The sequence below is a fragment of the Anguilla rostrata genome, chromosome 15, assembly GCF_018555375.3.
Source record: "Anguilla rostrata isolate EN2019 chromosome 15, ASM1855537v3, whole genome shotgun sequence".
In the NCBI taxonomy this organism is placed as follows: domain Eukaryota; kingdom Metazoa; phylum Chordata; class Actinopteri; order Anguilliformes; family Anguillidae; genus Anguilla; species Anguilla rostrata.
In genome coordinates, this window is record NC_057947.1 from 28,396,629 (window position 1) to 28,422,418 (window position 25,790).

General features: G+C 45.6%; 2 protein-coding genes across 3 annotated transcripts in view; one reads left to right on the top strand and one right to left on the bottom strand.

The window, feature by feature from the left end:
* Window positions 1-6,172: 6,172 nt before the first annotated feature.
* On the bottom strand, window positions 6,173-12,345 carry prrg1 (proline rich Gla (G-carboxyglutamic acid) 1). 2 transcript variants are annotated; one of them, XM_064310448.1, is made up of 4 exons: window positions 12,203-12,345; window positions 10,223-10,270; window positions 8,073-8,233; window positions 6,173-7,060 (listed from the first exon to the last, which is right to left on the bottom strand). In XM_064310448.1, the coding sequence occupies exons 2-4, from the start codon at window positions 10,230-10,232 to the stop codon at window positions 6,584-6,586; spliced, it is 648 nt and encodes a 215-aa protein (XP_064166518.1). In that variant the 5' UTR covers window positions 10,233-10,270; window positions 12,203-12,345; the 3' UTR covers window positions 6,173-6,583. The 2 variants fall into 2 exon arrangements, with proteins under 2 accessions (XP_064166518.1, XP_064166517.1); XM_064310447.1 differs by lacking the exon at window positions 12,203-12,345 and adding an exon at window positions 11,416-11,534.
* A 259-nt stretch (window positions 12,346-12,604) lies between these two features.
* Window positions 12,605-25,790, top strand: part of LOC135241301 (cilia- and flagella-associated protein 47-like) — an 80,273-nt gene continuing 67,087 nt past the window's right edge. The window contains exons 1-14 of the mRNA XM_064311558.1: window positions 12,605-12,894; window positions 13,700-13,854; window positions 14,914-15,029; window positions 15,552-15,690; window positions 16,924-17,152; window positions 17,870-18,039; window positions 18,287-18,417; window positions 18,858-19,081; window positions 19,273-19,468; window positions 19,579-19,750; window positions 19,944-20,087; window positions 20,431-20,617; window positions 23,716-23,812; window positions 24,668-24,884. Coding sequence (XP_064167628.1) covers window positions 12,745-12,894; window positions 13,700-13,854; window positions 14,914-15,029; window positions 15,552-15,690; window positions 16,924-17,152; window positions 17,870-18,039; window positions 18,287-18,417; window positions 18,858-19,081; window positions 19,273-19,468; window positions 19,579-19,750; window positions 19,944-20,087; window positions 20,431-20,617; window positions 23,716-23,812; window positions 24,668-24,884 — 2,327 coding nt within the window. The 5' untranslated portion in view covers window positions 12,605-12,744. The remainder of the gene's footprint in view (window positions 12,895-13,699; window positions 13,855-14,913; window positions 15,030-15,551; window positions 15,691-16,923; window positions 17,153-17,869; window positions 18,040-18,286; window positions 18,418-18,857; window positions 19,082-19,272; window positions 19,469-19,578; window positions 19,751-19,943; window positions 20,088-20,430; window positions 20,618-23,715; window positions 23,813-24,667; window positions 24,885-25,790) is intronic.

Here is a 25,790-nt window from a genome sequence, read left to right on the forward strand (position 1 = left end):
GCCAGGCAGTTTACAGCAAGCACTGTCCCACTAACTCCTTTTCGAGAAATATTTGAAGAAAGCTTTAGACTTTATGCGGATTTGAAGGGACACTTGCTGTAAGGTGCCTTGGTAGATGATCCTTTTTCATGGTATTTGTTGTTAATGCCAGACAAGGTTTGGCAGTCCCTGTACTAAATCATACATGGGCCTAGATTTTAGACCATTCCTTTTATGGTGCTTATTGTACTCTACGACCATACAGAATTATCCGCTTGAACAACAATTCCAAGTGGACCTCCATATTCCCTATCATCATCCTGACAGAAATAAACAGGTGGTGGGTGAGGAATTCCCCCTAGCATTATGGCTCATTGTCTTGAAAGATTTGTTTTACCCCTTAGTATTGATCTTAGAAAATTTGTAAAATGTGATATATAGGCTCTATTTGAACAGTAATATGAAGCTCTTGCATTAAGTTTAATTAAATTAAAGTAATAGTGATAATAATGAGTTTAAATGTGCAGAAAACGGAGCTGACCACAAATCGATATGAACAATAGGCCTTCGCTCACGACTGCTGCAGTGAGTACAGAGAGTACTGAGAAACCACAGATGGATGTCCACTTTGACCACAAGGTGGCAGGATAGAAGCAGGATTTGATCAGTGAATTAAAATGAAAGGCATTTGCAGATCAGATGAACAAAAGAGGAACTCTCCTTTGTTTTTACTGATTAATGCTGCTTTGGAAGGCTTACCATGGGCCTGTTGTAGTGCTTGATGTGGTGGGAATGTTAGCTGGGTGTAATTTAATAATATACATTTGTTTAAATGCAATACAGCTGCCTCAGGTCTATGGTTTTGCTTTGTAGTTCAATTACTGTGGGTCACAAGATCCACAGGACAAAAACAACAGCGTATATCATTCAATTTGCACTGTTGCGCAGACCAGTTCTGTAGAACACTGCCTCCCTTATATGCAAGTGCACAGTGTACAAGCTGTTGCTTTGCGGTATGTTAAAACCTAATTGAATGCTTGGCCTATGTCCGGCTACAATACCGTTCACTTGAAATGTTCCCTCTTAAAGTGGGTTGTGGACTCATTATGTATAGGAAACGCTGCTTCAGAGGGTATGAGACGGTATGGTGGGGTGTTGACGGAAATTTTCGGCCAAGGGGATGTGGGGTCTGGGAGTTAAGTGGTAAGATCGGGTCTGACTCTCTTATGGTATGTCCGGTCTTATTGTCCAAAACATACACTACTGTCCCGTACCTACCGTATTGGACGCTGCAGTCTGTAGTTCAGGGTTCAAATCCTGGTCAGTGCAATGTTTTAGAGCAGGCTGTGTACTGACACACACTGCCCGAGGGCTGAGAAAGTCATTGACTTTCGTACTGCAGAGAATGTCAGACGAGTCGATGCTGAAATAATGAGTTGATGCTGTCTGACGATAACACGCTTTAAATGCAGTTTCTAATTCTTAAGGCTTTACATCTGAGTAAAAACTAAAATGGTTAGCAGTGTTACATTTTAATTTGTATTGTTTGTGTTGTTGACTCGGTTTGTATCCTATGTTCTAAATACTGGGTGATATAGAAATATATGTAGCTGATTATAAATTATGCCATATTATACTTAAATAATTCATTAGAAGGCAAAAACAGAATCTGTGAACAATACCAAATATCATATTGTTGCTGAACAATAGGATTTTACATGCAAGGCGTTTCCGTTTGGTTTTTCTGTTTAGTCCATGAGCGGTATTGTTCGAAAGGGATTTTGTGTGCATTGTGTAGCTGTTGTGAAAAAGCAAGGACCTTGCCTCACCTTTAACGGGTTTCAAGGTTTCAATCCTGCTCAGAGCAGTTTCAAGGCGCCCCACTAGGCTCTGGACAATAGGACTGTCTCTCACTTGACTGTTTGTTGGGAATCGTCCATTTGGACTGGCGCTAAGAGAACTTTCTAGGGCAGTACCCTGCCCCTTCTGTGGCAGAAGAGCGGCGTCCTCTCTTGAGGAGGGGGGCTAAAAATTTTGACCTGTATGCACCTGGGAGGACTTAAGTTCCGCAGAGGCGTCTTGTGTGTTTGTTGTGTATCAGAAGCGCTGCTTGGCAGGGTTGCTCTTGGTTACGGCTTATTGTTCTTGTGTTAATTACACCTGTGTGCAGTGCCGCAATGGTAGTGGTGGTAGTTTCTTTGTTTTGCCCGGTGCGTGCTTACTGTTGAACATCGTGAGAATGCGTGTGACCATGTATTCAGTTGTCCACAAGTGTAAGTTCATGTTGCATGGGATTTGGCTGACCCCTGCTTTGTAGAACCACACATGCAAGTAGCCGCACCTTCTCTACGATACGCTACCTAACCCACACATACTGTTTCCAAACACCCCGATGTGAATCTGTAGTAGATTTTGGAATCCTGTCAGCTTGTCTTTGCCGACATTTTGTGAGATGAACACCACAAAGAGCCCCAGAACCTCAGAGATCTGAAGGAGCTGGTGAACCACAAAAGCAGATTGATATCAATATCTGTGCTCACCTTCAAGTACTGTACACCCAATAACGATTGAAAGGAAGACACCATATTTTAGAGTTCCTTGCAAGTGTACGAACACACAGCTTTGTTTTTTTTATTTTTTATTAACAACTTTTATTACAAATTGATTCATGGACTGCACTGCACGTGTTAATTAATATACATTTTAGTATTTATATGTACATTAAATGTTTTGGTGACATAAGGCACTTCCTCACTTGTGTAGAGTGTAATGCAGTATGAAGGAGATCCCTGAACCAATCAGGGCTGTGTTTAATCCACCAGGCCAGACTACTTACATGGCCTGTCATTGGTGGATCGGCACAGCCTCTGGGGTGGGCGGTGCTTTTCAGCCTGAGGCGCTGGTGACGTTTTGGCGGCAGCGGTGCTGTCGGATCAGTTCTGACCGAGCACCGGCGGGCACGGCCAGCTCTAAGGCTGTATAAACAGGAAACAGGAAGTGCGTAGTGCCACTCCACCAGGAACCACCAGCCTATCCCTCCCCTCTCATTCACAGGCCTGACTGAGAACTGCCCTGTCCAACAATCCCTTCATCACAGTCCATTGGTCTTACGCTTGGGGAGGGGGCGGGGGGACTGAGGGTGGGAACGGGAGTACAGGGACCCGGTCAGTCCTCCGCTATCCCACCGCTCAACAGATTCACGCATTTCCAGTCAGCGCTGAAACTGGGGAAGGTTCACTCTGTGTGCGGAAGACTGAGAGTGAGGTCATTAATCACATCATCATATGCAGTCTGCGAGGTCAGTACACACACACAAGTAATGCGTATTCAACAGGGTGAGGCAAAGGCCACTATACTCCTCCTCATAGTTCAAAAATAACTTTACACGTGTAGGAAGGACCAGAACATATCTTGACAGTGAACCTAACAATGTAAGCAGTTTGCATTGTGTTTAACAGGATTGGCTTAATTTATTATATTTAAAAAAAAAATTTGTGTCCTTCATTCTGTATTATTGACGGTAGGTAGGAGTAGAGCAGATGTTGCTTCACCCTGTACACAGTCTTCAGGTCATTAAACATATACAAGTGTACAAACAATTCATAAGCAGTTACACGCATCATCATGTCTATATACACAGACCAAAAGTCATTACACGTATATCTATGTGCACATTCAATTCGCAGGTCAATTACACACACATACGTGTGTAAACATAGTTCACAGATCATTACTGCAGCTGGACCCTCATTATCAGCAATTCATTCTGTGTTTTTTTATTCCTTCATAAAGTCTGGGCTGTAGTAATCGCGTCACATCTGCAATCCTAGTGCTATCATATCTACTCTGTTACAGCTGTCCATATCTTTCTGCTTAAAGCTTACTTTACTATTCTGTTATGATAATATGCTAATTTTATTCTTAAAGCTTTAGTTTCAGAATGAATATCTGCTGAGGTAATCCTGGAGCTGCATTAATATTTTAACATTAAATTTAATATTTCATTTATTCATGTAAAACAAGGATCAGGACTTAATTCCATCATGTAGGGTCCAAACCTTACGAAGTAGTCCATGTAACATATGTACAAAGAAAAAAAAGTTATTTACAAGTAATTTAATAAAACAAAATTTAAAAAAACTATCAAGATGACAAGGCTGGCGTGAAAAGGGACAAACACCCAGTGTGTGTTACACACATGGATGCAATGTAAATGCCATGTAAAAGTTGTGTAAGTCGCTCTGTATAAGAGCGTCTGCTAAATGCCTCTAATGTAATGTAACACAGCTCTGAAAGGGATAGTTCACATTCTGGGTTTAAAAAAATATTTTAGTTCTAGCCAAAGTACAAGCTTGCTTTAGTTACCTGAAGTGAATTTTCTTGCTTTAGACCACAAACTCCTGAATGACCCCAATACCAATCTGTGTAAAGCTGATAAGTCATCAGAAACTTTTTTAAATACCCAAATTATCCTTCACTGCACACTCAAACTGTCAATATGTTAGATAATACAATAAAACAGAAATAATAGCCTATCCAAAAACCCCAGAAAGTGACCTATCCCTAGAAAGAGATCTGCGTCTTGAGTATGGAGCACTAGTACGCTTGCTGGTGGAGACCACATTGTAGTTTCTGATGAGTCAGAACTAGCAGTTCAGTCACAAATTCCATATAAATCTTCCTATGCCCGATAAAAACAGCACCGCTAGACTATTGGCTATTTGTGGAGCTGACAGGAGAGGCTTAACTGCAGTTCCTGCCTCTGCCAAAACTAAAGCCCACCACTGCCGGGAAACGAGTCACTACCTGGAATTCAACCCTGGCCATGACGGTGACAACTGTGACAAACGGCTCCACTGCGCAGTCAGCCACAACGTCACACAAGGAGGGGGATTTCAGAGCACAAACTTCACCCTCCCTCTCTCTCTCACACACACACACGCACGCACGCGCACACAAACAAACAAGCAAACGATCAGGCACACACACAAACAACTTCTCTTCAGCACAAGTACATAGCCTTCACAGCATTAGCATGTACGCTAGGTTAACTTCTGGAAGCTTTGACCTTGCAAATAAGTCGCTACATGTTTTACATTTCTAACCAAATCGGCGTGTGAAAACAAGATTTGCCAAGCGGGGTTTGTTTCCTGAAGCCTGCGTTAAATATTCAACAACCCGTGTTAATATTCCACAAGACTTCCTAAGACCTTCTGTTTTGTACAAAAGAAGGAATTTGAAAGCTATGAATGAGTAATTTGTCACGAAACCAATCCTGCAACAGAAGAGACATTCAGCAGGTCTGCTGTTAAGTGAGAAGCTGGATGGGGCTTGTTGAGACTGCGATGTTGCAGTAGGGTCTAATGCACGCTAACAGTAAATCCTTGAGGAAATCTAGAAGAATGATGTCATACTCCTGTAGAAAGGTTCCAGACTCTTTACAGACTCCATGCCTGTGGTGCTGGTGGTAATCTGATGCCAAACCCTTTTAAAGGCAATTCCTTCATTCTGTTGCAGGCTCGTTTTTTATCCACCACCTGCAGAGAGCTGGTATAAGCTGGTTGTGTCAAATGTGGGTTAGTATCCTATTGGTTTATTGTTCCTGTGAGTTAGTGTCCTATTGGTTTAGTGTTCCTGTGAGTCAGTATCCTATTGGTTTAGTGTTCCTGTGAGTTAGTGTCCTATTGGTTTAGTGTTCCTGTGAGTTAGTATCCTATTGGTTTATTGTTCCTGTGAGTTAGTGTCCTATTGGTTTAGTGTTCCTGTGAGTTAGTGTCCTATTGGTTTAGTACTCCTGTGGGTCAGTGTCCCATTGGCTTAGTGCTCCTGTGGGTCAGTGTCCTATTGGCTTAGTGCTCCTGTGGGTCAGTGTCCTATTGGCTTAGTGCTCCTGTGGGTCAGTGTCCTATTGGTTTAGTGCTCCTGTGGGTCAGTGTCCTATTGGCTTAGTGTTCCTGTGGGTCAGTGTCCTATTGGTTTAGTGCTCCTGTGGGTCAGTGTCCTATTGGTTTAGTGCTCCTGTGGGTCAGTGTCCTATTGGCTTAGTGTTCCGGTGGGTCAGTGTCCTACTGGCTTAGTGTTCCGGTGGGTCAGTGTCCTACTGGCTTAGTGTTCCGGTGGGTCAGTGTCCTACTGGCTTAGTGTTCCGGTGGGTCAGTTCCTATGCTTAGTGTTCCGTGGTCAGTTCCTATGGCTTAGTGTTCCGGTGGGTCAGTGTCCTACTGGCTTAGTGTTCCGGTGGGTCAGTATCCTATTGGCTTAGTGTTCCGGTGGGTCAGTGTCCTACTGGCTTAGTGTTCCGGTGGGTCAGTGTCCTACTGGCTTAGTGTTCCGGTGGGTCAGTGTCCTACTGGCTTAGTGTTCCAGCTCACAAACTTCACAAATGACGGTCAGCAGGTCTGGTGCCTCTTCCATTCATCGCACTCCGCTGTCCCGAAACCTTAACGTGCTCGTGTGTTCGTCTGTTCCCCCTCTGTTCCATTCTTTCACTCCTCCACAGAATCAGCTCACAACGGTAGTCAGGGAGGGCGGAGCCTGAGGGATGGGCGGGGTTGCTGCAGGAATAGAGGGGGAGGAGGTGGGGACTTGCTGGTGGAGAGGAGGCTCATTTCCCATGTCCCATAATCACCCGGGTGGAGCTGGTGTTGATGATTTCCTCGTACTGAGGGGGCGGGTCCGTGTGACCCACGGCCTCCTCGTAGGAGGGGGGCGGGTCCCCCCCGCTGACCCGGCCGGGGGCGAGGTCGGAGCCCGGGTGCACGGGGCTGTTCTGGGCGCTGAGCTCGGAGGGCGTGCCGGCGTCGGGGCGGTAGCTCCGCCCCTGCCGGTCCATGGACACGAAGGCGGGGCTGGGGTCGTGGCCGCCGTGGCCGCCGCGGCCGCCGTGGCCGAAGCCCGAGCTGCGCTGGAAGAGCTTGTGCGAGTGGCACCTCCACACGGCAACCATCACCACGCCGATGAGAAGCAGTCCCACCACCAGGGGGAGGATCAGGTAGAGCGACGGGAACTGTCCCATGCCGGAATCCAGGCCCCCGGGACCGCCCTGGCTTTTCTCCCGTACGTACTCCTCCCAGAACCGCCTCTGCAATCGAAACACACACACACACACAAACACACTATTGTAATCACAGCACTAATTATTGTAGTCAGAGCACTAATTTAGTTAGGAAAATGGCGAGCATCGTTGGGCTGAATGGCCTGTCCTTGTCATTATGTTATGTTATGCGCGCACACACACAAACACACATGCACACACACACACACACCATCATCAGACCAATCGCATGGAAATATCATGGGGCAAATCAGAGTGAAACACAACATTAAGGCTAGAACTTCCTTCACAGTAAGCGGTGGTATCAGGGCCAGTCAGGTTTCTGCAGAAAGCCACATCAGATCAGTGTCCATGCTCATGTAAGTAAACAGCACCAGGAAAAGGAACAGATTCCAGCTGATTACCAGCGCATGTCCATAGCTGTTTGAAAGTTCCATGCAATCACAGCCCCGCCCCTCCTGTTTTGGATGTAAAATTCTTTCTGGATCTCCAAAGACATGTATGACTCCAATTTACCTTGCCGTTGCACGACATTATGACACACAAACATTTAAAGTGTTTATGGATACCGGTTTAAAAGCCATTCTGGCACACAAAAGCCCTTCTGGAAAAGAGGGTAATGAGACGTGCATCACTACAGGAAACAGGAGCCGTGGGTAAATAGCAGCTGGTGACGGCAGTGATCACTATTAACAATGAACAGGAAATGCTGCTTACTTCCAGAGCTTACTCTGCACAATGACCCTGGAGTCATACCATTTAACAAAAACAATGTGTGTGCAGTTTGTGTGCATGTGTGTGCAGTAAGTCGGTTTGTGTGTGTGTATGTATGTGCAGTACATGGGTAAATGTGTGTCACTGTGTGTATGTGCAGTATGTGGGTATATGTGTGCTGTGTGTGTGTGCAGTATGGGTATATGTGTGTATGCGCGTGCAGTATGTGGGTATATATGTGTGCGCGTGCAGTATGTGGGTATATATGTGTAGTATGGGTGTGTGTGTGTGTGTGTGCAGTGTGTATGTATGTGTGAACACTCACGGTTTTCTCATCGTTTTCGAACGCCTCTCGCGCCTCCTCGTAGCTGCAGCTCTCCTCCCAGCACTCCCTCTGGATGTTCCCCTGTTTGATCTCCTCCAGGAGGCTGTTCGCCCTGCGGAGCCTCCTCAACAGGGAGTGAGCCGTCTGAGCGGGCAGGAACACTGAGGAGAGAGAGGTGTGGAGGTTGAGCGGGAAGAGAGAGGTGGATTAAGGGGGAGAGGGGAAGAGAGATGTAGAAAGATCGAGGGAGAGAGAGATGTAGACATTGAGGGGGTGAGTGAGAGATGTAGACAGATTGAGGGGGACAGGGAGGTTAAGAGAGAACACAAGATGGAAATGGAGAGAGGGAGTGAGAGAGAAAGAATGCAGCTTTGTTTTGTTTGCATTACCCTTTAATCCCCTTGTTATGGTTTTATTGTGTATATATTATCTTTACATTCATAAATGTTGTTTAACTAGGGAAGTAAAATAGTTCCCCCGTACAAACGACTGTCTGTCGATACCATAGGCCCTTCACCACTGACCAGTCACATTAGAAAACCATAACCATCATAGATCAAAACCTCTAACTTTTCCAAAATATCACAGCGGCTGTCAGATCACAAAATCTGCCACCAGTGCCATAAATTTAAATAAATTAAAGCGGATAAATAAAAGGATTCTCTGACCACATGGCGGAAGGAACAGAGCTGCCCAGTGTTTCACTTTGGATGCAGGCTTGGACAAGGACCTGGACAAGCACCATATTGTTCTCCCGACGTAACAGGAATTTCTGATTAGATGCAGATACCAGAGCCATTGATATGGCCAGAAAACTCGAAATATATAAACAGCCAGAGGGCTAGGAAGGACACAGAGACAACTTTCAGGGCCTGAGTCACTACGGCCTTTAGCAAATGCAACACCTTTAGCACATGCAAAAACAAAAACACCACCAGTGATTGGTCATGTTATTTATTTTGCACCAATCATTGGTTGTGTTATTAGTTTTGTGTGTGCTAAACAATTTTTCACGTTCTAAAGGCATTAGGAAATCTGGCCCTCAGTGTACATAAGGGCCAGCTGGCAGAGGTTGTAGGGGACTGACAGGAACCGAGAAGTGGATGTGGGCTTGGATCTGAACAAAGTCTAAAATGTTTTAAGAACTTTAACCCTTCAAACGAATATGTGATTAGAACGTTTCCAACTGAACATTCTAATGCTGATGGTAACAATCACAAGGAGAAATTGAAAACAATGGAGTTCTACTCCTAGAATACTGACTTAAGAATTTAGAAAAAACATTCCAAAAAACATTCCTTCAAAGCATTAAGAGCTTTAAGAGCAGATGTGGAAATGCTGAAGGAAGATGTCACAAGGTGACCAGTGTGGGAGGCATTGTATGGAGCTGTCAAAAGGAAGCTACGAACAGCAGCTGGGAAAAAAACCCAAGACGGCTTTGGATTTAGAGCAAAAGCCCGCGGGAAGGAGCGAATCCAGGCCAGGCTTATTTCTGAAATGTGCCTTCACATTATATATAGCAATTATAAACTGACCCTTTTAGATGAGCCCAGTATGACCTATTCTTGAAGAAATTAGCTCCTGTTGCTTTAATAACACAAAGACACGATGACGGATTAAAATTCAAACGCTTGTTTAGCCCACGCTTTTAAAAATCAAATTAAACTCCCTGCCGAGTGCTTACACGGCAGTTCCTTTTCAGGATATAAACCAACAATTCATGTCCATCTGGGAAAGCAGAGTTCACACAGGGGTCTATGCAATCTAATTAAGGAAACAGCCATTCATTACAGAACAAAGGGGCTAAAACGGCATGGCTGGCAAATATATGTCGAAGTTCTTCAAACATCATAATGACCGAGATCACAAATACGTAATTAGAATGTTCTCTACTGAACATTCTAATGCTGATGTAACAATGACTACTGGTAAATCAAAGTAATGGAGTTCTAGCACACTGACTTGAAATAAAAAATAAAAATAAATAAACCTTCCAAAAAACTACTCTTCCAAGGGTTAATGGCAAACATTAACATTTTATAAGCAGGCTATCCTTTAACTTCAATGCTACACATACACTAAGAACACAAGATGTGTGAGTTTGTGTGGCTGTAAATTATCTGCAGCGGGCATTGCCACTCAATACATACCGGTTCCCATGATTCCTAATTCTGTCCAGGAACTAATGTATCGGCAAACTGAAAGAAGGGGAGATGAAAATCAGAACAGGCCTTAGCATTTCTAACCCATTTTATCCCCTACCATTTCCTTTTGAAATATCCCATCATACTAGAAGCCCTAGTAAAGCCCAAACATGTAGCAATCCATTGGACTCCTGGGTACAGTCAGCACTGCCAAAGTTAGTATATGATTCCAGACCAAAAGCAAGTGCTAAATTTTAAAATCTACTTCTTAGTACAAGTTAGCAAAAGAAGAAATTGCTGTTGCATTAGGAGTCCAGAGTCTATACGAGAAACGAGTGACATGGGGATTAAAACCCCCTTGCCTGCAGGGACACAGTACAGTTTATAAAAGTATTGTTAATAAATCATAATAAGCCTATTATTTCTGTCATACTTTTCCAGCTGATTAGTAAGATTTTATTTTAAGAGTATTTCTTGATTTGTACTCTTTGCAGATTGTACAAGTTACAGAAAGAGATTGAAATAACATGTTTTACATAAAAAAACAAAAATAATGAGAAGTTTTGTTTGGTTTTTTTTCCGTTGGGAAGCAAAGCTACAAGCACACCCAATATTTCATAACCGGTACAGTCTTTGGCAGCGCATCCTTTCGCAATATCGCCAATGATGGTGACTACAATGTGCCCTCAGGGAGATGGCAGCCATTCTGGAACTCGGAATAACACAATGCTAGTGTAAAAAGATAGCCCGGCTTTAATGAGTACATTACCCCACCTTACTTTGTCACTGGACTGGTTCGACTCCGTCTCAATAGCTAATCCATTTAGCCAGCGAGCTAAGCAAATCTGTTTCTTCGAGAACCGGTAGGGCAGTTTACTTGCCGTTACATTAGCCTGTTTTTAAGCTGTATGCCCGGTACATTTCACACGCGATCGTTAACCGCTAGTTAGTCATGTTATTGATGTTGACAGGTGTCCAGTGGACGTCTGTTGTTGTGAGAAGCTAGCCTGGTTGCTAACAGATGGCGACAGTTATTCCTTGTGGAAATAACTGTCTCTTGCCATATTGCATCTTTAGCTCTATAAACGAAGTAAATATACAAGCAAGACAATTCGATACAACACTGTTACATACATGGATAAACACAATATATTTTACAAAATTACTAAGGCTAATTTTAGCCTATCGCTTAAACTTACTTTGCCTCCGTATGGTTAGCTGAGATTCCCGTTTCGCCCCAGCTTGTAAATAACTCTGCGCGTGCGTGTTGCCATTAACGGGCTATTTGGGAGGGTGAGTTTGAGGGAGGGTGAGCTTGAGAGGAGGGAGCCGGGCGTGACTAGACCTGACTAGACCGACATTCCATATACGGACAGTTACAGCGATTGAAAACAATCCTTGGAGCACCCTCAGGACACCTCTGGATACACAGAAATGTAGCCTAGGCTACAGGACTGACTCAGTGGCACAAGACTGGCATTAGCATGAAAAAATCGAAATCAACTGCGTAGCCTATTTGTGAAACATGTAGCCTAATAGCAGAATTTAGTTTCTATGTAGTAGAAACGTTTTCAGGCAAGAATGTAGATGCCATCACGGAACTGCCATGAAATTGGATTTAAGTTCTTATCCTAGTGTCTAGCCTACATAAATCCTGGCAAACCAGGCACTAGGGCACTATGCTTTGCAATGTCTGGTCAGTACTGTGAATAAAATCAAAGATACTAAGCTCATATGTATAATTTAATGATGTACCGGCGTATCGTATCCCCCATGCACAAGAATGACTATGGCATCACTGTGATCCTCATTCTGCATCGCATGTAGCCCGCATGTAGTGAAAGTGGTATATTTCACGTTTATTTTTTGTAACTATATAGGCTAGCCTAACTTGAATTACAGCCTTAGCTATCCCAAGCATGCTGAAGGCTATGGCTCGTAAAACGTTACTAGCACAGCATTTTGTTTTCACATGGAGATCCTTACCTGGAGTGGTCTGTAGCCTACAGTGTCCGTGCAATTTGCTGAAACTTCTTGCGAAGAAGAAGCATTTGCTACCAGGTACAACGATTTTCTACATAGGCCTCTAGTATGGGCTATTGTCTGTTCAATGGACCGTTGTCTCCCCCCTGCGTCGTAGTAATAATACTTGCAAAAGCTTTGCTAAGGGATACATGCTAATCCTATCGCGTAGCCTACATTTAAATCCGCAAACTCGCCATAAAAGCAGAATGACACGCACCAATACCTCAACAAAAATATATAAAAAAAACGGACCCGTTAGGCTTCAAATCATTTATTCCTCCCCCTAGTTTGCTCTCGCTACTAGTTTAAACCTAGGCTATGTTTTAATAATGATCTGTGTCTTATTGTCGGGCGTTACCTAGTAACCAACGACGCACCAAACTTGAACTGCATGCCAACTCATTCAACTATACGCAGTCTTTGAAGTTAGCTTTGCAATAACTGCTCAATTTAAATATTAGTTTAACTGTCCAACGCTTTTATTTTCTGTCTGTAGGCTACTAATGGCAGCGAAAGTTGTAGGTGTGCGAATTTATCCCCCAGTTGTGGAGTTTATCGACGTGAAAGCCGGGGAGGTTTACAAAACAACTCTCACAGTTACAAACACGGGGAAATCTAATAGACGAATGCGATTGCATGGACCGATTTCTAAGGTAAGGCTAACTTTTAAATGTTAGCTATATCTGGAGGTTGTCATTGGGATTTAGGTCTTGTTCAGGTGATTTCTGGTGATCTGATCCCTGGCTAACATAACAAAAATCTGTGTTTATATTATATGGCACTGTTTTTTTTAAATTTATTTAGCTTTGTTATTAATAGACGACTTATTTATTGTCATGCAACCCAGCACGAGATTACCTTGAACTGTTTGTTAGTAACTAGTAGGCTACCCTTAGTGAGCAGCAAACCTTTACTGAATGGTTATAAATTATAGCTATTACTAGGTTAAACATATAGGCTGTCACCCATATCATGATTTGTTTATAATATTTGATTATATTATTAATATTTGTTAATGATATGTTTGTTTTATTCAGTTTTATTTAATACGGAATGCAAATTTCTGAGAAGTATATTTAATTTGGAACAAATTTCCTTAGAGCATTTGTAACGTGATAGAAGATATTATACAATTAGCATATTCACACCAATTCCATAATTTGTTAAAAATGACTGAAACAATTAAGAAAACTGCTTGATGAACAGTGACAAACTGACACTGTTTCAAACTGTTCATGCAAAAAGTTGCAACCAGTAGCATAACCATATGATGGCACACCACATGTATTTGCGTGGCTAGTGAAAGACCAATGCAAAAACATTCCAGCGCAGTATTAACGTTTCGGCTAGCAAGCCTTCGTCAGAACAGGAGAAAAACCTCTCCTTTATGCTCAGTGGACTAAAAGGACAGCATGAACCCAAACCATTTACCTATCGGTCTGTGTCTTGTGTCACTAGCTTTTCAGGTTGCGGGTGGTGAACCCGGACACACCCATTGCTGCGGGGCTGTCCTTCACCGCCACAGTGGAATACGCCCCAGAAAAGGAAGAAAACACTGCTGATCGCTTGGTCCTAGTCTCAGATCATGACGTCATTGAGATTCCGCTCCGTGTGTATGTTCTGGTCATTTTTATATATTTATAGACAAATAAGACTCATCCAGCCAAAAAATCTTATTTTCCCCCAATGTGTTCTGCTCCATCCATCCATTATCTAACTCGCTTATCCCTGGTCAGGGCCACAGGGTGTGCTGTAGCCTCTCCCAACATGTATTGGGCGAGAGGCAGGAATACACCTTGGACAGGTTGCCAGTCCATTGCAGGGCACAAACACCATTCACTCACACACTTATACCAAGGGACAATTTAGACTCTTCAATTAACGTAACCAGTCTTTGGACTGTGGGAAGAAACCGGAGGAAACCCACATGGACACGAGGAGTTGATGCAGCATCCACACTGGAAGGCCCTGTTTCATTAATGCTATTACAAACAAAAATCTATCTTGTTGGCTTTTGTGCTGGTTAGTGTTTCTCCAGGTATAATGGTTATAAAGTCAGCTTGCTTTCTGTATCTATTGTTTTGTGTCTAATTGACCATGGATCAATATTAAGTGGATCCAAGCTGTTCAACATTTCACAGTGGCCAATGTGTTCCATTTTAAAATTCAGTTCACAATATAATAGTTTAAGCTTAAAAATGGGTCACATTTCAACTTATCAGGACCAAAAGCTTTTTGCTTTCAGATGCCCAGTGCAGAATTATTGGAAAAGTAATGTATGCTGATCAAATTATTATGTTTTATGATTTGTGTTATATTGTTAAATTCTTGAAAAATGTATCTTCAGCAGGGTCACTTTATTTCCTATACTTCCTGGCAGTAGACAGGCTAAGTGGATTCCCTCATTGTATGTGTGATGATTGGAATATTAACCCTTTAAGATGTAAGGTTACAAATATGTGATTAGAATCTTCTTATACTGATGTCACAGTCACTTCTGGTAGTTGAAAGCAATGGAGTTCTAGAACACTGACTTTGAATTAAAAAAAAAAAAAAAAACATTCCAAAAAGCCTACTCTTCAATGATTGGATTCCATAGTATGACTACCTGGTAGTGTGGATGTTAAGTGGCATCTACTGTTCTGTTCTGTTATGTTCTGTTCTTTTCCCAGGTATTGCCCAGCCTGCTCTTTGCGGATGGACTCCCTTGTTGATTTTGGCTCTGTGGTGGCAAATAGTCAGATTATCAGTAAGGATGTGGAACTGACCAATCAAGGATCTGCTCCAGGTAAGATCACCATTACTTCTTCGCATTTTTTCCTCAAAAATTACACCTCATTAAGATTATGAATGATTGTTCTCTCGTTTCTTTTGCAATAAAATGATTTACTTCTTGATACAACCCGTTTTAACAAACTATAAATTGCTGATCTTGATGATTTAATCCTGAATTTCTGCCATAGAATTATCATGAAAACCTTGACAATATATTGTCTACATTTTGACAATTTCCATGGATCACCATGAGATAGACTTGTCTTGGTCCCGACTCTGTTATTGTCTGAGATCCACTGTGCTAAGGACTAAATTGTGTTTTTTAGCCTTTGGAAAAAAAAAAGTGCTTTTCAGTACCATGTTAGTTCCATGATCTTCAACTGAGATTTGAATTTGGGACATGCATGTAATTGCACTTGGGTGACCTTGTTTGGGGAGTGAAATGACTAGTCAACCCTCAATTTGTTGGCGCAAATGATTCCTTTCTTACTGTTTGTGAAGCTGACTGTTGATTGGTTGTTTTGTCTTCCTCGAGGTGCCTTTGAGATCCTGTACCAGGGGGACACGCCCCTCAGCATCACGCCCTCCAGTGGTGTCGTGGCGCCCGGAGGCACTGAACTGGTGAGAGTGGAGCTGTGTGCTGACCAACCCCAGAGGGTGTGTGAGGAGGCCACGTGAGTACTCACCTCCAACACCACTCATAAGTACCCACAGACATGTGTGTGTGTGTGTGCATGTGTGCACATGTGAGTGTGTATGTGTGTGGATGTGTGTGTGTGTGTGTGTGTAAGCATTTGTGTGTGTGTGTGTGTCTGTGTGTGTGTGCACACGTGTGTGGATGTATGTATGTATGTATGTGTGTGTGTGTGTGTGTGTGTGTGTGTGTGCACATGTGTGTGTGTGTGTGTACATGTGAGTGTGTGTGTGTATGTGTGTGTGTGTGTGTGTGTATGTGTATGTGTGTGTGTGTGTGTGCACATGTGTGTGTGTGTGTACATGTGAATGTGTGTGTGTGTGGGAGAGAGAGAGAGAGAGAGCGAGAGCTAGCAGAAGGCCTGCTCCTGTCGCTGTCCTTTCAGCACCCAGGTGTTTCCGGTACCTGGTCGGACACCAGGACCACGGACAGCACCAGCCCCACTTACAGGCCGGATAGCAGCTGGAACTTTTTCACAATAAAGGCAGCTGCTCCCTCTTGCCTAAATTAGGGGACTGTGTAAAGACCTTGCTTCCCCAGCCTGAAGGGACAGACCTTTCTGTTGTTGGTGCTTTTTTTATCAGCGCTGTGTTGATTTTTGTTTTAATTTCGTGAATTTGTGTCCTTTGTTTCCCTGCGAGGAGCTAATAAAAGGTGGACGGACGACCCTTTTTTTCTGAGCCCGCTCACCATGTGACCCAGTTACCGTCCCAGCGCTGCGTTGATGCATAGAGCAGGGAGACCCAAATCTGGCCCTGGAGGCCAGTAGTAGTGCTGGGTTTCTTTTCTACCTGACAGCTAATTAATCGATTAATGCCACTGATTGGCCAGAGATTTAACTCCTCTGGCGTCCCGGGCTTAAATCAGTCCTGATTAGAGGCAAAGAATAAAAACCAGCCGTACTACTGGCCGTGAGGGCCAGATTTGAATATTCTCTGGCACAGAACGTGTTTATGTATTTTTGATGTATTTTTTTTAATGTGTGTCACTGTGTTGCTATATTTGTGTGTGCTGGGATGTTTGTGTGTGTGAGTGAGAGTAAGAGGATGTGTGTGTGGTGATGTGCACATTAACGGTGGCCTGTGTTTGCCCCTCTCTCAGTGGTGGCCTGTGTTTGCCCCTCTCTCAGTGGTGGCCTATGTTTGCCCCTCTCTCAGTGGTGGCCTGTGTTTGCCCCTCTCTCAGTGGTGGCCTGTGTTTGCCCCTCTCTCAGGGTGAAGCTCCAGGGTAGCAGTGACTCGGTTCTGAGGATCTGTGTCGAGGTGGTGCAGCAGGCTCTGGAGTTGCTGGACCCTTCTCGCGAGGTGAAGCTGTCCTGCCTCCGATTCGGCCCCACTTATTTTGGGACGTCGCGGCTGGAGAGAGTGGTTCTGGTGAACAGGGGCCCGGAGCCCAGTGACTGGGTGGCCCTGTTGCAGGACGATGCCGTCGGAACTGAAGCGGTAGGAACAAACAGACACTCGTTTGTGCACATGCACACATACATGCACACCTGCATCCACACCGCATGCACACCTACATGCACACATGCATCCACACCGCATGCACACCGCATGCACACATACTGCACACCTGCATCCACACCGCATGCACACCTACATGCACACATACATGCACACCTGCATCCACACCGCATGCACACCTGTATGCACACATACATGCACACCTGCATCCACACCGCATGCACACCAGCATGCACACATACATGCACACCTGCATCCACACCGCATGCACACCAGCATGCACACATACATGCACACATGCATCCACACCATATGCACACCTGCATGCACACATACATGCACACCTGCATCCACACCGTATGCACACCTGCATGCACACATACATGCACACCTGCATCCACACCGTATGCACACCTGCATGCACACATACATGCACACCTGCATCCACACCGTATGCACACCTGCATGCACGTGCAAGGAATGTGGGAGCAAGACTGGCTGACCAGGTTGCCTCGTAGGAAGCAAATGTGTATTTTTAAAGTTTGTCGTGATCAAAACTTTGTCTACTGTAAAAAAAAAAAAACCCCCCGCTCTTTTTTGAAAATGAGGAAATCATTTATTCTATATCTGAATGTATTTAAAATATATTTAGTGAGCTGCAGGTGCGTGGGGTTAAGGTAGCATGTGGTTCCTCAGGGCACTGACCTGCAAAAGAACACGTGTGTGGAGCTGCTGGACCGAGACCGACGGGGAGACGCTGCCCTGGGGGATTTCTCTGCTGTGCTCACCTGTGTGCCCAGTGAGGGGAGGCTGGAACCCAATCAGAGAGCCCTCCTTTCTGTGTGCTTCAGTCCTGCGGATGACAGGTAATGTGTGTGTGTGTGTGTGTGTGAGAGTGTGAGTGTGCGCGTGCATGTGTGAGTGTGTGTAAGAGTGTGTGAGTGTGTGCGCGAGTGTGCGTGAATGTGTGTGAGTTTGCATTTGTGTGTGCGTGTATTCTTGTTCATGCGTCTGTGTCTTTGTGTGTCTCATTCCTGGGTACGATGGGAAACTGCTGTGTGTGCACACATACTTTTATAGAGGGTCTGCATCAAAGGGTTTTTTATGTTACAGGGCTCTCAAAGACAAAGGCAGCTCTGTCCATCCTCCCAAACGAGACTTCAGCCTCTTCATGAAGTTTGAGATTGTGGGCAGTAAAGAAGGCTTCATACAGCAGCTGAGCAGGACCACACTTCCCTGCAACGGTGAATTTTTCAGGCCTGTTTGAAACCCATTGCATGGACAACCAATCACTGTTCAGTAATAAACCATGTGTCAAATGGGCTAATTCTCACACAAAAGTGTCCTTCAAAATGATTCACTTGTTCTATATTAACAATCAATCCATACAGTGTTAATTTAAAAAGATACCCCTGCAATTACATTAAAAATATTGTTTTATATACATTACATTACATTTATTTAGCAGACACTTTTATCCAAAGTGACGTACAAGTATATGCACATATGTCTGTGTATTTTCTTTTAGTTATAATGACAAATGCGCTCACTGACCTGAATTTGCTGTAAATTACTTACTTATATACATATCGGACATAAACATATACGTATGTTAATATATGCAACATCTATGTGTTGACATTTAATGGGAAGATGACCTTTGACCTCCCATTCCCCCATGCAGGAAGTGCGGAGCTGGCAGTCACAGGGTCTGCGCTCCCGCTCTCACTCTCCGTCAGTCCCAGCTACAGCTATGACTTCCAGCAGTGCATGATGGGAGAGCGTGTGGACTTCCTGTGTGTCCTCCACAACCGCTCCGCTCTGCTTCCCGTCGCGTTCCGCTTCCGCAAGACCGCCAACTTTGCCACCGATCCGTCCAGCGGGCACATCTCCCCTGGGCAGTGCCAGGTAATGACCCCCCCTCTCTCCAGACCCCTCCCACATCAGTCCCCGGACCCTCTCGGATACCTGAAGCTCCTCCCATTGTCTTTACCGGGTGCTGCTATTGGCTGTGACTAGGGAAGCTGCTCATGCTGTTTGGCTGACATTTGCTGATTTGTTATTGGTTAATTGAACCGCTCTGCCCTGTTGCCGGGCAGGATGTGGTGCTGTCCTTCGTCCCGCACCAGATGGGCGTTTTCCGAGTGAAGCACGTCCTGGAGGTGCTGGGTCAGGTGGCGCACCTGGACCGCGCCGCCGCACAGCTGCACCTGCAGAGCTTCCATCACGCGGCCCTGCAGCTGTCCGCTGCGTGTGCGGCGTCGAGCGCGAGCGTCACACGTAACGCTGGGTCAGGTGAGTCGCCGGCCCCGCCCAGCTTCTGTGCGTCTCACTCTCTCTCTTTCCTGACTCCTTTTCACCCCGATTCCTTTTTTGTGTGTGTGTGTGTGTGTGTGTGTGTTTAGGATTCACTCGGGCTGTGACCACGGAGACGGGCCGGTCTGAGAGCGTGTGGGCAGGTGAGCTGGACACCTGTGTGGGCGGAGTTCACCTGGCAGCTCCAGGTGCAGCCATGATGCGCTCGCTCCGGGGCAGCCAGAATCCGGGACAGAGCCAGTGCGTCACCATGAAGTACCGGTGAGGAACTAACACACCCTCCCTAACACGCACAGTAATGAGGCACCTCAACTTCTCTAATACCACTACCAATATAGCCATGTAGGATGTAGATTTACAGTACCCATCAGAAAAGAGAGCTACAGTTGAGCCTTGTGGTGTGATATTGGATGTTATCGTGCTCTGTTTGTGTGCCTGTGTTAACTCAACTCAGGACCACAGCACAACCGTACAGTTACGTGGACCCAGACTTTGCCTTCACTGAGGAAGAGGAGGGGCAGAGGAAGCAGCACAAAGAGAGATACCTCCACTTTATCAGAGCCCTGCGCCAGTCCCGCCTGCAGAGGGCCAGAGACAGGTACCTGTCTGCCCCCCCCCTCAGGGCATACTGTGGGAGAGGTGCAGTACCACTCACACGCAGCAGAGGGCGCTCTATTGTTCAAGACCAGAGAGAGTTACATTACCGCAGACACACAGCAGAGGGTGCTCTATGGCATGGAACCAGAAAGAGTCATATTACTACACACACAGCAGAGGGCACTCTTGCTCAAAACCGGGGAGAGGTGCATTACCCCACTCACACATACACAGCAGAGGGCGCTCTATGCCTCAGGACCAGGAAGAGGTGCAGTACCGCACACACACAGCTGAGTGACCGATAGCGATGTAGTGTTGCAGCTGTCCCACTGTTGCACGCACAGGAAGCTGGCTGCGGCCCAGGGTGAGGTGAACATCGGGATCCCTCCGGCTGCGGGCCTGGTCCCCCCGCGCCTCTCCCTGCAGGACATGGAGCTGGACCAGAGCGACGGGCGTGGCCTCGCCCGTCGGACCGGCCTGCTCACCACCTGCGCGCTTGCTGCCATGGAAACCAGGGCGGCCTCCAGACTGGTGAGTTGGCAGAGCTAGACAAACATCTGGGTCCCACATCTGCACCCCACTCTGGTCTTCCCCTGAGGTCAGTCACTGTTCCCCGTGTCTGCGTGGTACTCTGTCGGCGCGGCAGCTGGCAGCGGTGTGCCGTCGCCCTGCCAGCTTGTTTCCCTGTTTCCTGTCACCGTGTTTACAGTTCCTGCGGGCAGACGAGGCGGGCCCGGTGTTCCGCTGCGTTTCCTGATGAACGCGGCGGCTCGCGGCTCCGACGCTTACGAGCTCGGAGCGTCCCAGCGGCCGTTAGAACCGCGGCGGCTAGCGAGCGGCTGTCGCTGGCTCTGACACATTCTGAGCACCGAAAGCTACGGAGCTACTTTGTATCATACACCGTTGACTGGAAACAGGCAAATGGATAGGAAAACGCATTTAGGAGTTATTTGTTGTTAGCTGTTACTGTGTGTTCCCACAATTGAAATTATGTCAGTTTCTTCCTACCCAGTAACTCGGAGCAGAGAAATTATGGCCAACTTTCTGACTTCTAATTCCAAGTTATGGGCTTTTTCCAGAGTATCTGTCCTGGTCAGAAGGTCGTAATTAGGAGTTCCTGAGGTATCTGTAATACAGCATTCAAGCTGAGCTGGCCAGCGCTGGTTTACAGCTGCAGGTCTGAGCTGTGCTTATGACCCAGTGCTCCGGTGGTGCGTTGATGGTGAGAGATGCAGTTTTGTGCTGCTTAAAGCAAGATGGCCCCTGGATTACCAGCAACCAGACCAGCCCAGCTGAGAGAACACTTCCACCCCAGGGGAAGTTTATCTTCTCAAGAGCTGATTTAGCCAATTGTGCCCTGGCTGCAGACGAGAGGCACTACTTCTCATTAAACGTTTACTACATTTCAGGCATTCGGCCAGATGGTCTTATCCAGAGCAACCTGCACAGCACAGTTTACAGTCTTTATGTACAAATCCATCCATACAGCTGGATATTTACTGAAGCCGTTCAGCCTGAGTGCCTATAGCTGAAGGTCTGAGTGGCAGTGCCCCAGCTGGGGGTCACACTCACAGTCTTGGAGTTCTGTGCCCAGTTCCCTCATTGTTATGCCACATGCCGCCCGTAAAATGAAGCTGCACAGCCCAGGCCGCGTGCTGTAAAAACAACAGTAAAAGATGCACGCTCTCAGTTCTGCAACATTTATTGCCCGAGAGAGCTTACACTTCTGTTATTTCTGTTATTGTCTGCTTGGCCAGTGGTTTGTTTTATTTCATTTTATTTGTTGTTTAAGTTGAGCCAAATGTATATCCATAAGAAGCTCAAACTAGGTAGAGTTTTTAAAGCTATCATCAAAATTGTTTCCTAATACACGAAATAGATTTTCCCTTACTAAAAAAAGAAGGGCTAAAAAAAAGGAGATTTATTATAAATTAAATTTATAAATAGTGTTCAACAGTAAACATGTTCAGGAACATTTTTATTTAAATACAATTTATAGAATTATGCTTCGTTGATGGAAGCATTGATTATTGAGAAGGTACATTTCTATAATGTGATTTTGATGTTAAACTTAAAACCAAAATGTAAACAGTTGGATTGTTGTACCGTAAGATCTGTTTTAAATCTACTGTACTGTATTTTTTTCAACACATTTTATGCTACAGTAATCCGTTGCGTTAATTTTAGCTTTAAATGTAAAAAACGGGAAGCATTTTTGAGAGTCACGCCACGTTATGAAGTTGACAGGGCATTAGCAGGTAAGCTGGCATGGTACTGGAACGAGGCTGATGTGTTCATCAAAAATTTTTCCCTGTGTTACCAATTTTTTAATAACCATACATTTAACCCTTTATTTTGTGAGACCACACATACTGTATGTGATTAGAATGTTCTTAACTGAACATTCTAATGCTGATGTAACAATCACTGCTGGTAATAGAAGACAATGTAGTTCTAGAACACTGACTTAGAATTTAGAAAAAATACAACATTCCAAAGAACCTGCTCTTCTGAGGTGAAATTTCCTGTAATTACTCTCTGCGATGTGACGTGTGTATGATGATGTGACGTGTGTATGATGATGTGACGGTGTGTGTGATGATGTGACGGTGTGTATGATGATGTGACGGTGTGTATGATGATGTGACGGTGTGTATGTTGATGTGACATGTGTATGACGATGTGACGTGTGTATGATGATGTGACGGTGTTTATGACGATGTGACGGTGTGTATGATGATGTGATGGTGTGTGTGATGATGTGATGGTGTGTGTGATGATGTGACGGTGTGTATGATGATGTGACGTGTGTATGATGATGTGACGTGTGTATGATGATGTGATGGTGTGTATGATGATGTGACGTGTGTATGATGATGTGATGGTGTGTATGATGATGTGATGGTGTGTGTGATGATGTGACGGTGTGTATGATGATGTGACGTGTGTATGATGATGTGATGGTGTGTGTGATGATGTGACGGTGTGTATGATGATGTGACGGTGTGTATGATGATGTGATGGTGTGTATGATGATGTGACGGTGTTTATGACGTTGTGACGGTGTGTATGATGATTTGACAGTGTGTATGATGATGTGACGTGTGTATGATGATGTGATGGTGTGTATGATGATGTGACAGTGTGTGTGATGATGTGACAGTGTGTATGACGATGTGACGGTGTGTGTGACGATGTGACAGTGTGTGTGATGATGTGACAGTGTGTATGATGATGTGACGTGTGTATGTTGATGTGATGGTGTGTATGATGATGTGACAGTGTGTGTGATGATGTGACAGTGTGTATGACGATGTGACGTGTGTATGATGACGTGACAGTGTGTATGAGGATGTGATGGTGTGTGTGACGATGTGACGGTCTGTATGAGATGTGATGGTGTGTATGACAATGTGACTGTGTGTATGCTGATGTGACAGTGTGTATGATGATGTGACGTGTGTATGATGATGTGACAGTGTGTATGATGATGTGATTGTGTGTATGATGATGTGACGGTGTGTATGGTGATGTGACGGTGTGTATGATGGTGTGTATGATGATGTGACGGTGTGTATGATGATGTGACGGTGTGTATGATGATGTGACGTGTGTATGTCTTGGCGCAGGTGACAGAAGGGATGAATGCGGTGCCCTCCTCTGCAGAAGAGACGGCCGACTGCGGGAAAGCTCTGTCTGCTCAGCAGCTCTACCAGGTGGTCATCGGTGAGAAATGCGCCGCTCGTCACTGTCTGCATGTCGCTGAGAATCCCTACAGCAGGGGGCGCCAGCCCAGGTTGTGGAGAGCCGCTGGGTCTGCTGCTTTTTGTTTTTACTTCGCACTTAGTTGAGAAATTAAAGCTGGTGATTACACAGTTAAATCTCCTCACTTGGTTTCTGTGGTCTGAGTTGTTGTATTTAAGATGAAAACAATACCCAGCAGACCCTGTGGCTCCCCAGGACCAGGGTTGGCCTCCCCTGCTTATACAGGGTCAGTCCCACAGCCCTGTGTGCTCTCTTTAGTCTTGTACTATTGAAACACCTGCATGTGGAGAAACACAGCATGTAAATAGTTACGCGTGAAGGCATACTCTGTGATTTACACTCTCCTGTATTTGTAAAACAGCGGGATCAGTGTGAAGTGCAGGAGCCACTGAGGTTGAGTGCTGCATGTATGTGAGCATGTCAGAGTGAGTGAGTGAGTGTGCTTGAGTGCTTTCATGTACATGTGTGTAGACCAGGGGTGCACAGCTCCAGTCCTGTAGGGCTGTCCTGTGTCCTGGTTTGTGTTCCAACCAGCCAGCTACCTTAGTTTTATTTATCGGACAGCTCCATAATCCATGCTGGTTCAGTCCTGTTCCTGAGCACAGTAAAATCTATAGAGGATACTAGGGCAGTCCTCCGCTGTAGCTGGCGCTTATACAAATGTCAGCTCTAGACGTGATCAAGCTAATTAAATAACCAAGAGCAGAAGTTGGCACAGAGTCCTGGAGCGGATCGGCCCTTGCTGCGCCGCCCTGGTGTGGTCGTCCGCGCGCGCGTGCGGCGGTGGAGGTTGACGGCGGCGCGTGCCGTTCGCAGGCCCGTCGGCGGTGGACTTCGGCGAGGTGTGCGCGCAGTCCGTCTCCGCGCGGCAGCTGAGCGTGGCGAACGGCCTGCGGGCGCACGTGTGGGTGCAGGTGGAGGTGGGCTGCCCCGAGCTGCAGCGCTCCAGCCCCCTGTCCCACGTCCTGCCGCCCCTGTCCAGCACCACGGTGCCCCTCATCTTCGAGAGCGCCACTCTGGGCTCCTTCAGCAGGTCAGTGACTCCTGGCTCAGAGGCACTTCTATGCTTTCTATGCAGCTCACCTTAGCTTGACATTGGTCTTTTGTCCCGTGCTCCATGTTAGACAGATTATTTGCTTTGATGTTTTTGCTGAATGGCACTGATTGTACGCTCTCCCTAAACCCAACGCTCCTGACGCAATCGTGCCCAATTCCGAGTGTCTGAGAAGCCGAGCGGCGTTTTCTTAAATTGAACTTTGACTAAGTTCCACTTAATTTCCTTTCATTTGCCGCTAATGGAGGCTGAGAGATCTAATTTGGATCCTCGCCCAAGTGTAAAACAACCAAGTGTGCGTGGGTCCCGCTGGCTTCAAAATGAGCCCCGCTGCCCCGTCAGCCAATAGCCTTCCTTCTTACAGCTCGGCTCATTCACGCGCTGCCGCGGCAGTCTGGGCAGGGATTAGCATTCCATCCACAGGCTTCTCTGAGCGACTTCTCTCCACAATCATTACGAAAACAAAATGGCGTCCCGGTGCAGGTGGAATGCAGGCTTATCTGATTAAGCAAAACAGTGTGGAAACCAATACTCCAACACACAAGTCTCACAAACAAAAAATAAACTGCCAATTGAAGAAATGAAAACAGTGTGTGGTTCAAATACTGGTGTGGCTATGTGCTGGTGTGCACAGTCACGCAACATTGATTTAATCAGCTGTAAGCTGGTGTTGTGCTGTTGATACAGGTACATGTGGTTGGTGCAGTGCTGTTGGTGCAGATGTGTGCGGTTGAAGCAGTGCTGTCTGTGCAGTGTTGTTGGCACAGTGCTGTTGATGCAGTGCTGTTAGCGCTTTGGTGCAGGTGCTGGGCAGTGCTTTGTGCAGTGCTGTTAGTGCATGTTGATGCGTATTGATGCAGTGCTTTATGCAGTGCTGTTATTGCA